This window comes from Lactuca serriola, chromosome 1 (genome assembly GCF_051521515.1).
Source record: "Lactuca serriola cultivar US96UC23 chromosome 1, Lser_US96UC23_V15, whole genome shotgun sequence".
Classification (NCBI taxonomy): Eukaryota; Viridiplantae; Streptophyta; class Magnoliopsida; order Asterales; family Asteraceae; genus Lactuca; species Lactuca serriola.
The window spans coordinates 10,675,597-10,694,773 of NC_136408.1; the positions used below are offsets into that span (position 1 = coordinate 10,675,597).

The window sequence follows — 19,177 nt, forward strand, 5'->3', positions numbered from 1 at the left end:
GTTTATTCATAACTTTAACAGCATTCATTTTCAACTTTTGTTAAATTCAATAATGAATACTATTTTAAAATCATCATTGAATCATACTTTAAACTGCAATTTACTTAAAAAAACCAAATCATAACAGAATAATGTTGTCAAAAAAAGTTAACATACATATACATAATACTTCCATATTAATTTATTCCCTAGTTATGATTTTATATGGAAAACCCTAGAACCTAGGAGCTCTATTTTGGACAATGATAGGGCGCGTATTTTGACTATTAATTGGATTATTATTACACCCAAGAATAACTAAGTCAAACCTTAATCATCCCTATCCTTAGTTGATTAAGTACATATATAATGGGTTAAGTGTTCTTACTTAACCCTAATCGTCATTTTATGGGGAACCGTAATCGTCATTTCATGTGAAATAGTCACTATTGCAAGTGACTACAACCTATGATTGGGGATTAACTCTAGTATCTTCCTGTAAGTGATTGGAAGTGAGTTGAGCCTGGTAGAGTTCTTAATTGCTAGGGTGGTTACCTATGCGCATACTGAGGTGAGTTTCGCCTTAATGTACCCGTGTATCGAAGGCACCAATGTCGGCCCACTAGTTTTGGTTACCTGTTAGTATAGGGATGCTTTAAGGACTATATATATATATATATATATATATATATATATATATATATATATAGTCATATAGGATAGACTGGAGACTCTTGATCTAAGCTCTCTTACTTGTTCCTTGTTCGGTTGTCGTTCTAGAGTAGGACCACCTGTCCGGGTGTCTATCTCACCTCTAATTATATACGGTCAAGCGTTCCTTGGATTGTTGATATTTAGTATGCTGCTATGTTGTAGTGATCTGTTAGATCTGTGTTTTGGTATTGAGTATGCTGCGATGCTGTAGTGATCTGTTAGATATGTGTTCTGGTATCAAGTACTCCCTCCGTCCCAATATTATTGTCCATAGACAAAAAAAATACATAGATTAAGAAAACATTAATTACCACTAACTTTATATAATAAAATGACAGTTTTGTCCTTACTTTGCATTTAATGTTCCATTAAATGTTTAGTTGACTAAGTAATAATGAGGGGGTATTTTGGTAAAAATGTTATTTATTTTTAGAAGTGGACTATTATTTTGGGACAAACCAAAAAGGAAAGATGGACTATAATTTTGGGACGGAGGGAGTATGTTTCTATGTTGTAGTGATTTGTTAGATCTGTCTCCTGGTATTGAGTATCTTGCTTTGTTGTAATCATCTATAGAATTGTCTGTTATTTGTGCTTGTTGTTTGTCATCTACGGAGTGCCCTTAGAGACTGTTTGTGATCATGTAGGATAGCCTAAGAACTCTTGGTCTAGGCTCTCTTGCATGTTCCTTGTTTGGTTGTAGCTCTAGAGTAAGATCATCTATTCGGATGGCTATTTCATCTTTGGTTACTTATGGTTACACATTCTATGGAGGTTAGTTGGTAGTGGGACTATTTGTTGTGAAACGACTAGTAGGCGGTAGTGAGATGTATGATTGTTGTTTGCCTGTATTATTTTTCTACTTGATGCTCACAGTTTATATGTCGATATATTGTGTTTGGTTTGGGTTGAGGCGGTTCTGCTTTATGCTATAGGCCAAGATACCCGGTGCGGGCTGGCTGTAAGCCGTAGGCACGGAAGCTCGGTAAGAGCGGTAGGGTTGAGGCGGTAGGCCAACAAACCCCAGGGTAATCCAACTCGATGGTTGATTGAACCCGACATGTTTGATTGCAGATGTTATCCGTTTGTGCATGGGTATTTTGGGGGAAACTCACTAAGCTTTATGCTTGCCCAATTGTTATTATTGTTTCAGGTTTCATTGGTGTCTATAGGAAGGAGAAGGCGAGACTGTACATACTCATCAGCAACATTGGGGATTTCGTGTTTTCTATAATACTCTGATTTTAAATAAAATGTAATTTGGGATAAATGGTTTTTTAATAATGAATTTATTAATTTGAAAGTTTTATCTAAATAAAAACCAAAAATTTGGTTGATAAAATGGGACGTTAAATTTTCACAACCCAAACACATTTTTTTTATTATCTTTTGAAAAATATTTCCAACTCTTTTGACGTCAATTTTTTTTTTATCATGATTCAAACCATTTTCCGCAATACTTTGATTTGAATAAAAACCTTTATCAGTCACTTTCAAATTATCTTCTTTCAACAATTCATTCAATTTTGGATCAACATAATCACCGGTTCTTTTGTGACAAAAACTTAGTTTGGAAACCCTTTATTAAATTGTGGATAAAGTACCAAGTTTTGTTTAAGAAAATGTTTTCCTTTTCTTTCAAAAAGTTTTAGTATTCCTCTGAATCCTCAAACATTTGAGTTTCAACAACTCGTGGAATTTCTTTTTCACTTGAATCATCCTCACTATCACTTTCATTATTTGTTATGCCTTCGACAATAACAGACTCTTGAGAATCATCAGTTTTGGTTGTCGAGGATGAATCGTTGTTTAGCTTCGATTTTGAATCATCATTTTATGTTGGTGCATGTAAATGCTCCACAAATAATGAGTGTTTATTAGGTTGTATTTTCCCTTTATTGTATTTTGTGGTGTAAATACTCTCCTTCCTATATAAAGGGAGAGTTGGTCATTTATTTCTTTAAGCTAGCTTATCTTTTCCTTAGTTAGAGTTACACTTCTCAAAATGTAATCTCTAGAGAGAGAGAAAGTTGGTGGGTTCTCCAACCCAGGGAGAGTTTCTCTCCCACCATGTTCTTCATGCAATATATTTTATCTCTCTTTGTTCTTAGTCTTTTTATGAACTCATAATATGTTCTTCGTGTTCATACTTACAAAAACAAGATTAATCTCATAATATCTTTCTTCCGCATTCACCGTTCGTTATAAAAATGGGTTCTTACAATTGGTATCAGATCCGTGCCTTGAAGATCTCACGATTAGTTCAAGGGAACGACTCCCGTTCGGTGATTATCTTGTGATTTTTCGGTGTTTCTGCAAGAAAAAATTTCGGGTTTCTTACCGGAATTTTTTTTATGAGTTCGTTCTTAGTTTTATCTTTCGGGTTGACTCAAATCTTACTCTTAAATAAATTGTTGTTGCTGCTGCTCGTTCTATATGATGCTGGAAAAAGATGTTCTTAAAAGTTATTATTTTGTTGTTGTTGAAGAAATGAAGAAAAAAATGGGAGAATAATTAATTTTGTGGTCTCTTAAAAAGGTTGAAGATGTATTCCAGGGAGTTATTTTTTCCTTGGATGAGAAGACACAAGATTATGGGCTTATTTTTCTTGAAGAAAGTAGAGAAAAACATTTCTTTTTGAAGATTTTTCTTTCCCAACAACTTTCATCATGAGGTATGAAGATTTTGATTCTCATGTATTAGTTGTTGTTGATCTCAAATTGAATTGTTTGGACGTGTTTATTTGTTTGCAAAAAGCCAATTATCCTTGTTACTCTTTTGGGTAAAGAGTGCTCCACTATTTACTCCCTCAAAACGACAAAAACCATGTGACATTGTCCAATCCCATCACCTTTTGTCCCTAAAAAACCCCTGCACACTCTTCTTTTTGTCTTCCCAAGACCCGCATTTGACTTAGAATACTTTATAAAAAGATTCTCTCAATAAATATGAATAAATGGCCTTTGCGGTACCATTTTTCATGAAAAAATATCATTTTTCGTCACCTGTTCAGCCCTTTCTGGACCCCTGAACCGCAGCCAAAAACTGCCTACCGGAGTCCCTTTAGAAGCATACCCGCAGCCCTTCTTAGCCCTTGATCCGAAGTCCCTCTTAGGATTGGTCCACAACCTTCTCTTTACCTACTGACCGAAGTCCTCTTACCCGCAATGTACCCTTCCCAGCTTTGGACCGAAGTCGTTACCCTTTCTTGCCGGACCGCAGCCTCGGACCGAGCCCTGATCCGCATGCACATACTCACCTCGGTTCGGATCGCAAGTCGGCGCCTACTGCAGTCTCGCACCGCAACCGCTTGCCTTCCATTGCACCGCACCCAAACCATCCACAATCTTGCTCCATCCGAAGTCAGCTCCATGACCCGCAACACCCAGCAGACCTCGGATCCTCCTTCGCCATCAGCAGTCATCCGACCCGCAACTCCTCCTCAACTCCGGTTCATCAGCAGACTCCGTCTCCACCCTTCTTTAGCCTTTCTACTTCTCCACCTTCCTTCAGCTCCTCCCTCCTCCTTTCTTCCTTCTTTTTTCCTCCCCTCCCCTCCTTTTTTCCCTTCCTTTTTTTAAACCTTTTTTTTCTAGACTTTTTTTTTATTCAGTTTTTTTTTCTACATTATTTTTTTAATTAATTTTTGTTTTTTCAGCCAATTATTTCTTTAGCCTATTATTTTTTTTTCAGACAATTATTTTTTTTCAGACAATTATTTTTTTTAGCCAATTATTTTTTTGTAACACCAATTTTTTATTTAGCCATTTTTTCTTTATTATAGCCAATTTTTTTTTATTAAAACCAATTTTTGCCACAGCCTACCCATGGATTGTCACATTGGTTATTCATTTCATGCCGGTTATTATTGGAAGAATACTCCTACCGCAGTCGGACTTCATATTATTTTTTTTGTGATGCTTGCACCGCAACGGCGATTGATCAACAAAGTTGTTTCACATTCTTCACATTATGGGATTTTTATGACTTGGTTGCTTATTTTAAGCAAGTGGACTTTATTTTCTTTGAAGCCACTTCAAGTGTTCCGGCACCGCAGTTTGGATATTTGGATATTATTTTTGGCACAACAGATTATTCTCAGCACAGCTTCAGCAACTATGTCACCCGCCTCCTCATGATCGCAAGAGTACTTATTTTACTCTTTCTCGTTTCTTATCGAGACCCTTCATACATCTAGGGAGAGCTTCTCTTAGCTCTTGGTATCCGACACTCTTCATGCGATGATTTATTGATTTTTGATAATCTGTTCATTGGTTATCAAAAATAGGGAGAGAATATCATCCGGATTTGGTTATTATCGTTTGAGTTTGGATTTTTGAAGACTTCTGAAGATGATTATTCATTTAGTGATGCGATGTGGCACTTATTTTTGGTCTTCACGGATCAGATTTTTGGTATTACTCGATGTTTTCCGATTCAGATTATTTATTATTCGGACTCTATCACAGGATGATTTTGTGTTCGCATCTGGTTCAATTCTTATGGTTTCACGAGTTTGGATTTGTGATATGTTGAAGACAAATATTATTTTAGTGATGTGATGTGACACTTATTTTTGATCCTTGGATCAAATTTTTGGCATTGCTGAACCATATTTTTGGACTCACATTATCTTTATCTGGACTACATTTTATGGATGCTTCACATTTTTAGCAAGTTATTCTTTGAAGAATTTCGGTGTATTATGATTTGAGAACTCGAGATGTTTTTTTATACTTTTGAAGCCGAAGTATTTCTTCTATTGGACCTTCTACTTGCTCATGGTGACCTCCTTCTTCGGGTGATTATGACTGGTTTGAAGATTTGGATCTTATTTTTTTTTTGCTTCATTGGTTGTGCTTTGAAGCCGAAGACCTTCATTGTTAGAGATTCATGGCCAGTTTCAGACGTCACAGACACTTCAGAGTTTCAGAAACCTTTCAGCACTTTATTTCATTTTATTACCACACTTGCTAGTCGGATTACTGTATTATAGCCTTGTATCACTTATTGTATTTCTCATCATTTGTAAGCATTTAGGGAGAGAATGTTGGTGCATGTAAATGCTCCACAAATAATGAGCGTTTATTAGGTTGTATTTTCCCTTTATTGTATTTTGTGGTGTAAATACTCTCCCTCCTATATAAAGGGAGAGTTGGTCATTTATTTCTTTAAGCTAGCTTATCTTTTCCTTAGTTAGAATTACACTTCTCAAAATGTAATCTCTAGAGAGAGAGAAAGTTGGTGGGTTCTCCCACCCAGGGAGAGTTTCTCTCCCACCATGTTTTTCATGCAATATATTTTATCTCTCTTTGTTCTTAGTCTTTTTATGAACTCATAATATGTTCTTCGTGTTCATACTTACAAAAACATGATTAATCTCATGATATCTTTCTTCCACATTAACCGTTCGTTATAAAAATGGGTTCCTACAATTTTCTTCATTTTTTCCCAACGAAGTGATTTTAATGACAGATAATTTTGAGCAATCTACACATTCCTCTTCCTCAATTTCTCTGATATTATCATAATCATCTTTGATGTTAGCAAAATTTTGTTAAGTACTTTGTGTCGAAGTCTAAGTTTTGTTCAAAATTTCCATTTGTTTGTTTTTAGACAGAGTATCATTCACAATATCAACCAAATCATCAACATTTAAGTAAACATCGATATTAACAATACCATAAGCATATGAATCATTTGGAACTTTATCATACTTAGCAACCTTACTCTCACAATCATATGTAATCTCGTCAACTAACTCACGTTTAAAGTTAATGAAAGGAAGTAGTTTACGGTGTTGTTCTTTTCAAATATCTGATGAATGACAAAGTAGAGTAATTTTCCCATACATACGTTTAGTTGTGTTGCAATATGTTTTTCTTTGTTTAGCCAACAAACTACTATCCATCCTAATGGAATCTCTGTCAATCATGATGTTCGTAATTTTCAAGTCTAAACTTTCAAGCCTAGCATTTTTCTCCTCAAAATTATTCCTAGCTTCATAACGCATAGTTTTATTTTTCTCCAATTCACTACTCATAAAAATCAGCATAACATCTAGGTAAGAACATGTTTCATCAAAATGAGATAAAACATAATTATAAGAATTTAAAGGAATTAAGAGAGAAAAGAAAGAGAGAGAGAGAGAGGGGGGGATAGAGAGATTCTTTGACTTTGCTTCATGCGTTGGAGGACACATCTCCTTATCGTCAGAACCAGAAGACCAAATCTGATAAGTTTTATCTTCCTCATTTGAATTCTTATCCACCAAAGAGAGATTCTTTGACTCTGCTCAAAGGTCTTCAATTTTCATTGCATACTAAGCTTCGTCTTTCACTTTCTCCTCTTGCTTCATCAACATGCAAACTCTTTCAAGATGATTATGTTCATTACAATAATTGTAATTGTAACCAGAATCTCCTTTTACCTTTTTCTCAATATTCTTTTCTTCTTTCTTCTCTTTCACCTTCTGACACTCTTTTGATAAACACTAGAACTCAACAAATATATCTTAACCGATTTGTTATTGATGTTTCCACCAATTGGCTTCTTATAAAATTTCTTGACCCTATTATTTGAATAATAGGCCACAACTTCTTCATCAGATATCATCAAAACATCTTCTTTGTTCTCATCTGCTTCACTATCTGAACACACTTCCTTCCTAGTGGTTTTCGAGACTAGTGTCGAAGGACCTCCAAAGTTTAATTTGCTATTTTCCTCTGTATACTCTGACTCGTGAGCTTTAAGAATGTTATAAATTTGACAGTGAGTAAGTGTCACAATCCTTAGTAGTCTTAATCATCAAACATATATTCTTCCATTCATTCTTCGGTACAAACATGAAAGTAATGATGAACTCGAGAATTGTACAAACAACATTATACATGGTTCACTTGTAAATGAGCTCATTGAATCAATCATAGTATGTTTCGATAGATTCGTTTTCCTTTTGTTTGAAGTCGGCTAACTCCGATAAGCATTGAGTCACCGAGCTTTTCTTAGTCCGCTCATTTCCTTGGAATTTTTCCTTAAGTGTGTTCCAGATCTCTTGTGCAGTCTTGCAGCAACGGATGTAGTTATATTCGACCGATGTTAAAGCTCCACGTAAAACACGAATGCATCTTTTACCATTCGATTTTTGCTTGTTACCTTGAGCAATCATATCTTTATCTTTACCTCCCATACCAACTGTTTGAAGACGATCAGCATGAAATGGACCTTTTTTCAGTCGATCTCCAAAAATCCTCGTCGATTCCAATGAGGTAATCTTCCATATGATTTGCCCACTGATCATCATATTCAGGAAGCAACATCGGAATCTTAGTGGAAGATCCAAGTAGATTAGCATAGTTCATCATGGTGTTAACATTCAAATTTTCCATTAAATCGAATTGAAAAATGGATCAACTTGAAGAAAAATAAATCAGATATAAATTATTGTTTAACGATCTCAAAATCGTTAAATCATAGGGATCAATCGAAGAATTATGTTTTCACTAGCCGAAGATTGAATCAGGACAAATGATTTAATAAAATGAAAACGTGAATAAGATTCTTCAATCAATATGTCGATTCCTACTCTGAAAAGATGTTTTAATCAACTGTTTATGTAATCAGAGTTAAAATGTACACAAGAAAGTAAATAAAATTTGGTTTCTGCTCATATTCATCCGGAGAGGGTACAAGTACATTTGAGATAAATGAAGTACAATGCACAAGTTGAAAAAGTTACAAATGACTTAGGTACCTACATAATTTATAGTGTACTCGACGGATACAAAAATTATATAAGGACTTCGACAATAAAAGGGATATTACAAATGTACCTGATAAAATACATACACTATCGAAGTCATGAAGACCTTCGATAATGATACACCATTCGCTACTAATACAACTACCAAAGGTTTCAATATATCACAAAAATATGACTCTACACATTGCAGATCCAACTCAGATTAGGGTTATCTTCTTCAACCTCTAATCTCAAAGTCGTGGTCACCTCCAGAAAACCCTAATCGATCTAAAGTCATCTTCACGTGAATAGCTAGGTTTTTGTTGCCGTCGGTAATCTACAACCCAAGCATCGTCAATCTGGGTTACAATTTTATCTTCGTTTTTGGGTCCTTAGTCTCCGGAAGCATTTCCAGAAAGCTCCAACAATGTGGGTCAAAGTCGTGGTCACCTCTAGAAAACCCTAATCGATCTAAAGTCATCTTCACGTGAATAGCTAGGTTTTTGTCGCCATCGGTAATACGCAACCCAAGCATCGTCAATCTGGGTTACGACTAATAAAGAAGAAGCATAATAAGACCAGTGTTGTAAAAATCGGCCTAGGCAGCCGATTAATCGGCGCCTAAACGCCAGGTGGACTGCAACCGACCATGTTTATGTGTAATCACTCAAGATAATCGGGGTTGGTCAACGTCGGTCAAACTTGGAGCTAATCAGTGCTAATCGGCTCTAGGCGGTTTAATTGGTCAACTTTGGTCAACGAATTTTCAAAAAAAAATTAGGGGCAAAATTTTCAAAACTGAAAACTTTTGCTAGGGTTCGTTCTCACTTCTCATTCCATCGTCCCCTATGAAAACGTTTTCTCACTTTTTCTCTCGACTCAAAGCTGGGAGAATTTGAAGCTCACCCTCGTCGTCGCCATCACCTCTTAAAGTCGGAATCCATGAAATCCAATTGCATCCTCCCGTTTCTCCTCCTCCGTCTTCGTCGCTGTTAGAGCCTCCATTCTTTCCAACAGCGGCCTTTATCATCTACACTGGTTAGTTCTTTAAACTCGATTTAGGCTGTAAACTTTCGATTTTATCTAGTAAACTCGATTTAAGTTGTTAATCAATGAATTTGTGAAGAACCGAAGGACTTCTCTTAATTGATTAACCTCTATTAATCTCGATTTATGCTGTCAAACATCGAGTTTACTCTATTAATCTCGATATCCTGCTTCTGAAAATTGTTCTTTGATTTAATTTGAAATGTATTGGTTCAACAATCAACAGATGGACTCGTTCTTTGATTTAAGTTGTTAAGCAACATATTTTTTTTCTTTATTTTCACTGCATTTTTTTCTGCATTTTCAGTACCTCGATATGAAGCATAAGAATTTAATTTTTTTTTCTATACCTGTTTTGGCTTGTGATATGAACTATATACTTAAATTTTCTGCTAAATTGATATGAAGTATATACAGAGCATGTTGATTTGTGATACTGATTTGTGATGATATTAGATGAAGGGAGGTATTAATGTGATGATATACTTAATTTTTCTGTTAAAATGATATGTTAGTGAGTATTTTTAATATGTTAATATGATTTTTTAATGTGTTAAACTGATATGAATATGGTGTTAATGTGATGATATAGTCAATATTAGATGAAGTGATGATAAATTGATGTGAGTGAGCATTTTTAATGTGTTAATGTGATTTTTTTATATCAGTTGACAATCAATGGCATCTAATGCTTCGACTACATTTGTTGGATCAACCGCCACTTGTGCATATAAACGTAATTCAGATGATGTTGGTTGGGAATATGGTGTTATCCCGGATAAAATCAACATGGATTAAGATTTCGAGTCCGAGAGTGAGGAGCAAGTGTTAGAAGAAGACGAATATGAGTCGGATGGGGTTCAAATAATGGAAGTATGTGGAGAAGATTAGAAGAAAATTCTTGTGCTTGTAAAACTTATTATTAAACTTTTATGGACTTGTTGGATGGTGATTTTGTATGATTGTTAAACTTATTATTAAACTTTTGGGCTTATTGTGGATGATAAATGGTTGTGCTTGTTAAACTTATTAAGTTATTATTGAACTTTTATGCTTATTTACTTATATTCTTAGTATTAAAGTTAGATTTATAAAATTTTGAATTAATTTTTTAATAATTAATGCTCCCCGATTAATCCCCGTCTAACCGATTAATCCCTAGATCCCAGTCCACCGTCTAGCGAACGTCTAGCGTTTTTTGCAACTTTGAGTAAGATAGAGAGACACGTACAAAGTCATATTTTCTTGATATCCATCATAAAAATCGAAGCTATTGTTGCTGTATTTTCTTGGATTATTGCAGGTTTTTAATTGAGGTCTCGGTAAGAAATATGAGAGAGAAAATGTGTATGATCTTAAAATTAGAGAGAGAGAGAGAGAGAGAGAGAGAGAGAGATTTCTTTTTTATTTTTTAATTAGAAAAATATTTAAATAAATAAAAAAAACTGAAAAAATCAAAAAATAGGGGCAAAATCGTCATTATAAAAAAGTTTAAAGTAAATTGTATCAAACACACGACAAAATGAAAAGTTTGGACCTCTGATGCTAGTCCAAACATTTTTGGATCAAAGTGGTAAATTTTAGTTAGCCATATGGATCATTCTTGCAATTTTGTCAAAATAGAATATGTTAATAAGGAAAAAATTGAAGTTAGAATGTTACAATTAAGAAAGGAAAAATCAAATTTATTCCGTTTGTATTCTAGTCAATTTGGACCAATAGTAAACCATTTCATTTGGGCCAATAGTAAGTTAGTAACCATGTACAATGATGCAACTTTAAGTAGACCACTTGGTTTTTCTATTTTACTATAACAAGTTTGTTAATTTAAGTAGACCACTTGGTTTTTCTACTTTACTATAACAAGTTTGTTAACAAACCAAAGTAATTCAATAACTAATAACTAATAAGTGTATTTACTTAGTACAGTTCATTGGACCTCTATAAAAAAAAAATTTAAAAACTTTTCTTTTGGGCCTAGTCCATGTGCACCTCTATATCAATGTACCGATTTGAAAAAAAACAAATAGAAGCATAAAAAACAGAATTATGATATTATTAGCTAAGAAGCATGTCTAGTCACACTTAACAAAAAAAAAAGCTCACTGTGATTGATGTTCAGTTCTTGATTTCAAATTGAGATGTAACAAGGAGGAGGAGGGTAACAACACACAACCAAACAACCTCTCATCCATCCATCAACAATCCAATGGCTCAAAACCCCTATTTACACACACACCGGTTTCCGGTTAGTCAAAGCTCGATGATCGGCTCCACCTCCCTCGAAGGTATTCCTCTATCGAGATGCTTTCTTCAATGCTGCTCATCGAAAGTGACGAATCTTCAATATCAAGTAATGCAAGGTTAAGATGTGACCTTAGATTTGATTGTGAAAACTCTTCATCTTCTTCTTCTGGTATGTTGGTGATATGTAGTCTTGAGTCCGACCCTCCCGTTGAATCCACTTCTAGCCGGGCCCACTTTGTCACCTCCACATCACCTTCAAGTAGTTTCACAACCTAAAAGTTGGACAAAACATCAATTTATTTGTCCCACTAGACCTAACTCATGCCAAATCCAGTACAACTACAACTACAACCTGATATGTCATGTCATGTCCAACGTAACAAACTAGGCATAAAGTAACAATCAGACTTTCCGCATTAAGTCCTAATTTGTTTACAAATTTACCCTGATTTACTTTTACCTTTCATTTCCCCAAGTACGCTGTCATTTTCTCAAATATTTCTTACACGTCATTTATCCAAACATGAGATAAAGAAAAAGAAAAAGGAAAGGGGGATTACAGTGCTCATGTTTGGTCGAGCACGTGGTGCGCGTCTAATACAGAGGGTAGAAGCGAGAGCCATCCTTTCCATCTGATCAGCATCGTATTCACCTAAGCTTGGGTCCAACAACCGAGCAAATTTCCCACTATTCAGAATCGGTTTTGCCTGGATATTCATAGATATGTACGTCACTTTTAGTGTCTTGATAAAAACAAAATCCAAACCAACATGTGCTTTTGAGTTACAAGTGGTCAAGTGGACATACCCACATAACCAAACTCTCTTCGCCTTTTGGATATGCACTGCTTATTGGTTTCCTTCCTGTAAGAAGCTCAAGAAGCACAACACCAAACGCGTAGACATCAATTTTTTCGGTAACTTTTCCGTGCATAAAGTACTCCGGAGCCAAATAACTGCACCATAATATCATATATTGACCATCACTAGTTATTTGGACATGTTTAACTGTTTGGTCATTTTCTCAAATATTTTTTAAACAGACAACAATTTATCTGTCTTTTTACTCAAAGTTTGAACAAAAAAAAACTCAAATCAAGATACGAACCCAAATGTGCCGGCAACATCTGTACAAGTTATATGCAATCCAGTGGGTGTAGCCCATTTAGCAAGTCCGAAATCAGAAAGCTGAAAATAAGCAAACAGGAATAATCAAGTTAACAATAAATGAATATATAAATAAATAAAGAGCCGATGTAGTAAATGTATGAAAACAACACCTGTGGCTCAAAATCATCAGACAATAAGATATTTGATGATTTAACATCTCTATGTATAACGGGTTTTTCACTTTTACTGTGTAGATAAACAAGCGCCTCAGCTACCCCCAAAGCAACCTTGTATCTTTCATTCCATCCGAATCCTTTACCCTTCTTATTTCCTGATTTAACAGAGAATCACATCAGAAAAAGTAACACAAAAAAAAAAAAAAAAAAAAAATCAACATGTGTCTTAAAATAAAAAATAAATAAATAAAAAAAGGTTACCCTAAGCTGACCTACGTTACAGTAACCCAAAACATTATGTGCTACTCTAGAACAAACTGTGCTACGCCCCTGGGGCAAAATGGTCAAAATAGATCAACATAATAACACGAAAACTTGCATATACCGTGCAAATTATCTTCAAGGCTTCCTCTTGACAGAAGATCATAAACCAAAAGGAGTTTGGTGTCTTCAAAACAAAACCCAAAAAGGGAAATTATGTTTTCATGATGTAAAGCAGTAATAATCTCGATTTCTAACACGAATTCCTTCAACACATCTTCAGACGTCTTCAAGATTTTAACAGCAAGTTCCCTGCCATCAGCAAGACAACCTCTATACACTTGACTGTTCCCTCCTTTACCAATAATATTCTCTGAAATTTTTAATCAAATCGTTATTTAACAGAATAATACAAATTCATATAATATAAGTATAAAAAAGTTAAATAAACATATGATGGAAACAGTAAAAGGAACAAACCGGGCTTGAAGTTCATTGTTGCTGCTACAAGTTCTTGATATTTAAACAATCTACAGCTACTCGAGTATTTCTCATGAAGACCCTCGAGTTCTTCAGGTAAACTTACTGAATCCCTCTTCGAAGAACATGAATCAGATTGAATCTCATCACCATTAACAAGAACAAGAGCTCCATTTTCACCATCTAAAGATCGATCTTTTTTGTTATCAGCTACACTATCACTCAAATCCGAATTTGTAATCTGTAACAAGTTTCTAGAAGGCAGCCTCATGGCCCACTGAACCACAGAGATCTGTCGAGCAGGTGATCGATCCGAGGAAAGCCGATTTGAGGAAATGGCTCGACGAAGTAGCGGCCAACCGGGTCTCCGATCAGGTAAATTGTGGGTTGAATTTGATGAAGATTGAAGGTTCTGTATGGGTACTAAAGCCATGAAATTGTCATCATCACTAGTCTCTTCAAGAACACAAGCAGTGTTTGGAAGAACTGAATCCGGCGAACAAATTGAACAATTATATTTAAAACCGTTTTTCAGGCGATCTGATTCGGTTCTTACTAAAGCTAAATCGGATTTCTTGCAATCAATTTGATTGCATTTAATTTCCTCGTCTCCGTTATGCAGTAATTTGGGATTCAAACTACGTGATCTATGAATCACACCCAACAATCGTTTTTTATGATGATCTGAATTCTCTGCAAAATTAAATACCCAAAAATTAAAACCAGTTTTTTTTTGTTCTTCAAAATTTGCCAGAAATAGTATTTGCGTATTCAATTCACCTTTTGCACCGACATTAGACGGTGATGAAGAAGAGTCCCTGTGGAACACTATTTTGCCATTATTAACCGCAATAATTGCACAGTTCTTTGATAGTTTTTTAGCACAGTATTTTGCTACAGAAGATGATGATTTAATCGCATGATGCGTTCTTGCAGTTCCAACTATGATCTCATTGGCGTCGTAAGATTTCGCTTCTCGTACAAGGATTTTTCGAATTGAAGTACCTCTGCAGATCTTTAGCTTAAGATCCACCTGCACATTTTCGAAGCATAATTTAATTCCATCATTATTCCACCGAATAAGTTTAATTAAACCCACAGAATATTTACGAAAATAGAAAGAGCGCACATGAAAGATCAATAATTTACCTGTTTGAGGTTACAAAATCCTTCGTAAACAGCGAGAATGGAGTCAAAAGCTTTCACAAGAGATAGCAGTGCAGATTTCCCATTACGATCCACAATTTCTGCACAAGAGAAAAACCCAATTTCATCATAAACCCTAGAATATAACAAAAACCATTATTGTTTTCTACAAAATAATAAAAAACGATGCTCATACCATTGTCGTTTAGAACATGAAGAGCAATAACACGATCACCAGGATGAGCTGCTTTCACCAAAGCCCAAGTGAGTAACTCTCTGCTTTCTGAATCTAATTTCACTCCGACGACTATCGTTCGACCTCCGGCAACATTCTGGTCATTGTACTCTCCGGTGAGCTCTGACTGAGTCATCTTCACAGGAATCTTACTGTTGCAAATATTCTCTACAGATTTCGAGGTAATTTTACTAGTAATTCTCGTGACAAACATTGGGTGGTCATGTTGGGATTAAAAATTGTAGAGAGAGATTTATCAGCAGATGTGTGGTATATTTGGGGGTCGCTTGGAGGGGATGAAGAGGGCTTTAACCTGCAGCTTGTGGGTTCCACCCCCAGTGTCCATCCATTATTTACTTTTTAATGAAGGGTACAAAATAAAATATCAAAAAAGTTCTGCCGCAAAAATAAAAACGCAAAAAATGTTTTTGATATGATTTTGCTTTCTAGTTTTTAATAATAAAAGAAAGACTAATAGATAAAATCATTATTGTAAAACCGTTCTAATGAATAATAACAATATATTTTATTTATCTTTCAATTCGACAATTCATTTTAAGATTTCAAAAACAATGTATAAATATCTAAAAAGTTGTTGCCTGCAAAAAGAAAATGCAGATGTGAGGTTTATTGTATTGTCTAAATTCATTACTAGTACTAAGACGTTAGTAAAAATGAACATTGCAAACAAGTCAAAAGAGAATTCGGGTTGTTGGTTTGTGAGACCCAACAATTCAATGCATTTTGAGTTTTTGACTTTCGTAACAATCTTATCAAACATAGTTAACTTTTTATGGTTTAACTTCTTGAAAATCGTCTCTTACAAAGCCAATAGAGCCTTTCCATAGGGATAATAAATAAGAATATATATATATATATATATATATATATATATATATATATATATATATATATATATATATATATATATGATCTCCCTAAGGATCCCCCTTTTAAATTTTAATAAAAACTTGGAAGTCAGCAACCTGTTAACCAAAATAGATGTCACAGAAGAATTTAAGGCAGACACCAATCTCTATACTTAAGTTCAATAAACTTTCCTGATCCATATTCAAATATGTAATGTTAAGATATGAAAACATAAACGAACATCTGAAATATAATGTTTCAAATTTTCGATAAATACAAAAGTTGTGAGGGTAGGTGGGTAATTTTCCCTAATAAACAATGGTGATTTCTCCATGCTGCCGCGCAAAATACAATAATTTATGAGACATAATATATTTAAAATGATAACGTATGCAAATCATCGATAATATAGAGATTATATAAATATTTAATCATCTTTATCTAAATTACAGTCAATTCTTTTTGTCTAATGGAAAGCATATAAATTTTCTCATAGATTTATAATTCCCCAATAACAAAGATATAAACTGTACAATTACTTAGAGTCAACTTATTAGTTCTGCTACAATAAGCAACATGCTATAAAAGAAGAAAATAATATTATGCATGAAATTTGACCGGATTACAAATTTGAATGCAAATCAAAGTAAGCAAAACACGCCAACCACCCGCTCATTTTATATCCTTTTACTTTCCTTTAGTTAATAACGAGTAGGTTACTACCCACTTTTGCAGGGGACTCAACTTGCATGACTACAAAAATGTAAGGAGCAAACCTTCAAATATACAAAATTCATGTGTCAAAGTGTGAAACTAAAAAAGTGCAGGGACGAAACAAAGAAATATATCGCAGGGTTGGGGCCATCCGGAGGGTGTAATCTAGACATTTTCTATTAGGTATGGACGATTTTTGTAATTTTTTAAACATATAGATCGTTTCTGTAACGCATTTTTCTAGAAAAGAAGACGGTATTTATAGTAAATTGCACGAATGGTCCCTATGGTTTAAGGTAATTTATGAATTTGGTCCCTAACTTATTTTTTTAACTTGGAAGGTCCTTAGTATTTGTTTTTGTTACGCGTTTGGTCTCTACTATTTGTTTTTGTTACGCGTTTGGTCACCGTCTTACTTAAAAAGATAATTATTTAAATATGAAAAACTTGTAGGGTAGGTAAGGTAAGGTGAAGGGGTTGGGTTGGGTTAGGGTATGTTTATTTAAATAAATTAAAAAATCAAAGGCAATATAGTCTTTTTAGGTAAAACAAGAACCAACCGTGTAACAAAAACAAACAATAAGGACCTTCCGAGTTAAAAAAATAAGTTAAGGACTAAACACGCAAATTACCCTAAACCATAGGGACCATTCGTGTACTTTACTCTTGTATTTATTTAAGGGCAAATTGCAAAAAGTCATTGTCCTATCATAAAATTTTGATTTTGACACCGAGTTATTTTTTTCGCAATTATGTCACTATATATACAATTTTGTTGTAATATCAACCAAATAACAAGTTACATGTTCTTTCGGTAACCACTTTTCCTGAATTGCAATAAAGTCACAATGTTCTTCAAAATTGCGATTTTGACGCTGTGTTTTTTTCTCAATTATGTTACTATATTTACAATTTTGTTGCAATATCAACCAAATGATTGTTACTATTAATCTAGCACATTACCAAATATATGACAAGAGAATATTGTGACATGGAAGCCACATCTCACCATCAATCCAACATTGCGTGCACGAAAGAAAAGTCGGTATAACCCATGGTTGCGACACGACCCTCTATAGGGCGCGACGTGACGAGGAAAAAACCTCCCTATGAAGGAGGGTCACCCTTTCTCATTTCTATGCACCAATTCTTCCAACTCTGTCTTTTCCTCTCAAGATTCCGGTTCATCATGATTCGATTTCTTATTCTATAATCTAGTTAGCAAAGCTCTGGAGATTTCGGAAGGATACTATGGAAATGAAGTAAACATCGAAGTTATACTCACAACTATTTGGACCTCGTCAAATCGAGTAAGTTACACTTATTATTATCTAACCTACTTAAGTGTTTCAAGAATATAGGTGAATTAGTCAATTCATGTAACTCTATTCCAACAATCCTCACATTTTAACATACAAATGACATATATTGTCACATATAGTATAGTGAAATAACTCATCTGAATATTCTTGAAGCAACTAAGTAGGTTAGATAAAGTAAGTGTACCTTACTTTAATTTGATGAGGTCTAAATAGTCTCGAGCAGAACTTCGACGTTTACTTCCTTTCCTTAGTTATCATTCTGAAACCTCCAAAGCTTCGCTAACTAGATTACAGAACGAGAAGTCGAATCATGATGGATCGAAATCTCAAGAGGGAAGGAGAGGGAGAGAGAGAGTGAGAGAAGAATTGGTGGACAGAAATGAGGAGGGGTGACCCTCCTTTTATAGGGAGGTTTTTGTCTTGCCGCATCGTACCTTATAGAGGGTTGTGCCGCGGCCATGGATCAGACTGACTTTTCTTTTGTGCATGTAATGTTAGAGGTGTGGAGTTAGGTGCATTTAATAAAACACACTGCAGCACATAAAGATGTGATGTGGCTTCCATGTCACAATATTTTCATGTCATTTATTTGGTAATGTGCTAGATTGATGGTAAGTAGTCATTTGGTTGATATTGCAACACAATTATAAATATAATGACATAATTGGGAAAAAACATAGTGTCAAAATCATAATTTTGGTAAACATAGTGACTTTATTGCAATTCAGAAAAAAAATGTTTACCGGGAGAACAGGGAGAATCGGTCATTTGGTTGATATTGCAACAAAATTGTAAGTACAGTGACATAATTGCAAAAAAAAATAACACGGTGTCAAAATCAAAATTTTATGGTAATATAGTGACTTTTTTGCACTTGTAGTCTTTTGTTGGCTTTTGTTTAATCATAAAACCATGTTCTTACACTTGTAGTCTTTTGTTGCTAGAGGCATGGTGTCTTAAAGTATCAAAACTCAATAGGTAAGGACTTAGATTAAGATGATTTAAAGGCTTACATGTATCTTTTGTCTAGCTATCTCCAAACCATGAAATTGAGCGCTTCCCATCTCCATATTATCTCAAGTTTTTGTCTTGTAAAGTGTTAAAATCAAAGTAGGAAGAAGTTGATACTTTACTTG

General features: G+C 34.6%; 1 protein-coding gene across 1 annotated transcript; it reads right to left on the minus strand.

Moving 5' to 3' along the window:
• Positions 1 to 11,510: 11,510 nt before the first annotated feature.
• LOC145098293 (protein kinase STUNTED-like) lies at positions 11,511 to 15,422 on the minus strand. Its single transcript, XM_079035949.1, has 10 exons — positions 15,097 to 15,422; positions 14,904 to 15,001; positions 14,535 to 14,787; positions 13,755 to 14,447; positions 13,399 to 13,647; positions 13,008 to 13,168; positions 12,836 to 12,915; positions 12,536 to 12,683; positions 12,289 to 12,435; positions 11,511 to 12,000 (listed from the first exon to the last, which is right to left on the minus strand). Exons 1-10 carry the CDS (start codon positions 15,347 to 15,349, stop codon positions 11,731 to 11,733), a joined length of 2,352 nt encoding a protein of 783 aa, XP_078892075.1. The 5' UTR covers positions 15,350 to 15,422; the 3' UTR covers positions 11,511 to 11,730.
• Positions 15,423 to 19,177: the final 3,755 nt, after the last annotated feature.

Bases quoted from the DNA above. Each gene is read 5' to 3' on its own strand.
- LOC145098293 (XM_079035949.1), bottom strand. From the start codon at position 15,349: ATGTTTGTCACGAGAATTACTAGTAAAATTACCTCGAAATCTGTAGAG. The intron at 14,788-14,903 runs GTAAATTATTGA...GAAAATGTGCAG, and splicing joins GATTTTGTAACCTCAAACAG to GTGGATCTTAAGCTAAAGAT. The intron at 13,169-13,398 runs GTATATGCAAGT...CTGTTAAATCAG, and splicing joins CCTTGAAGATAATTTGCACG to GAAATAAGAAGGGTAAAGGA.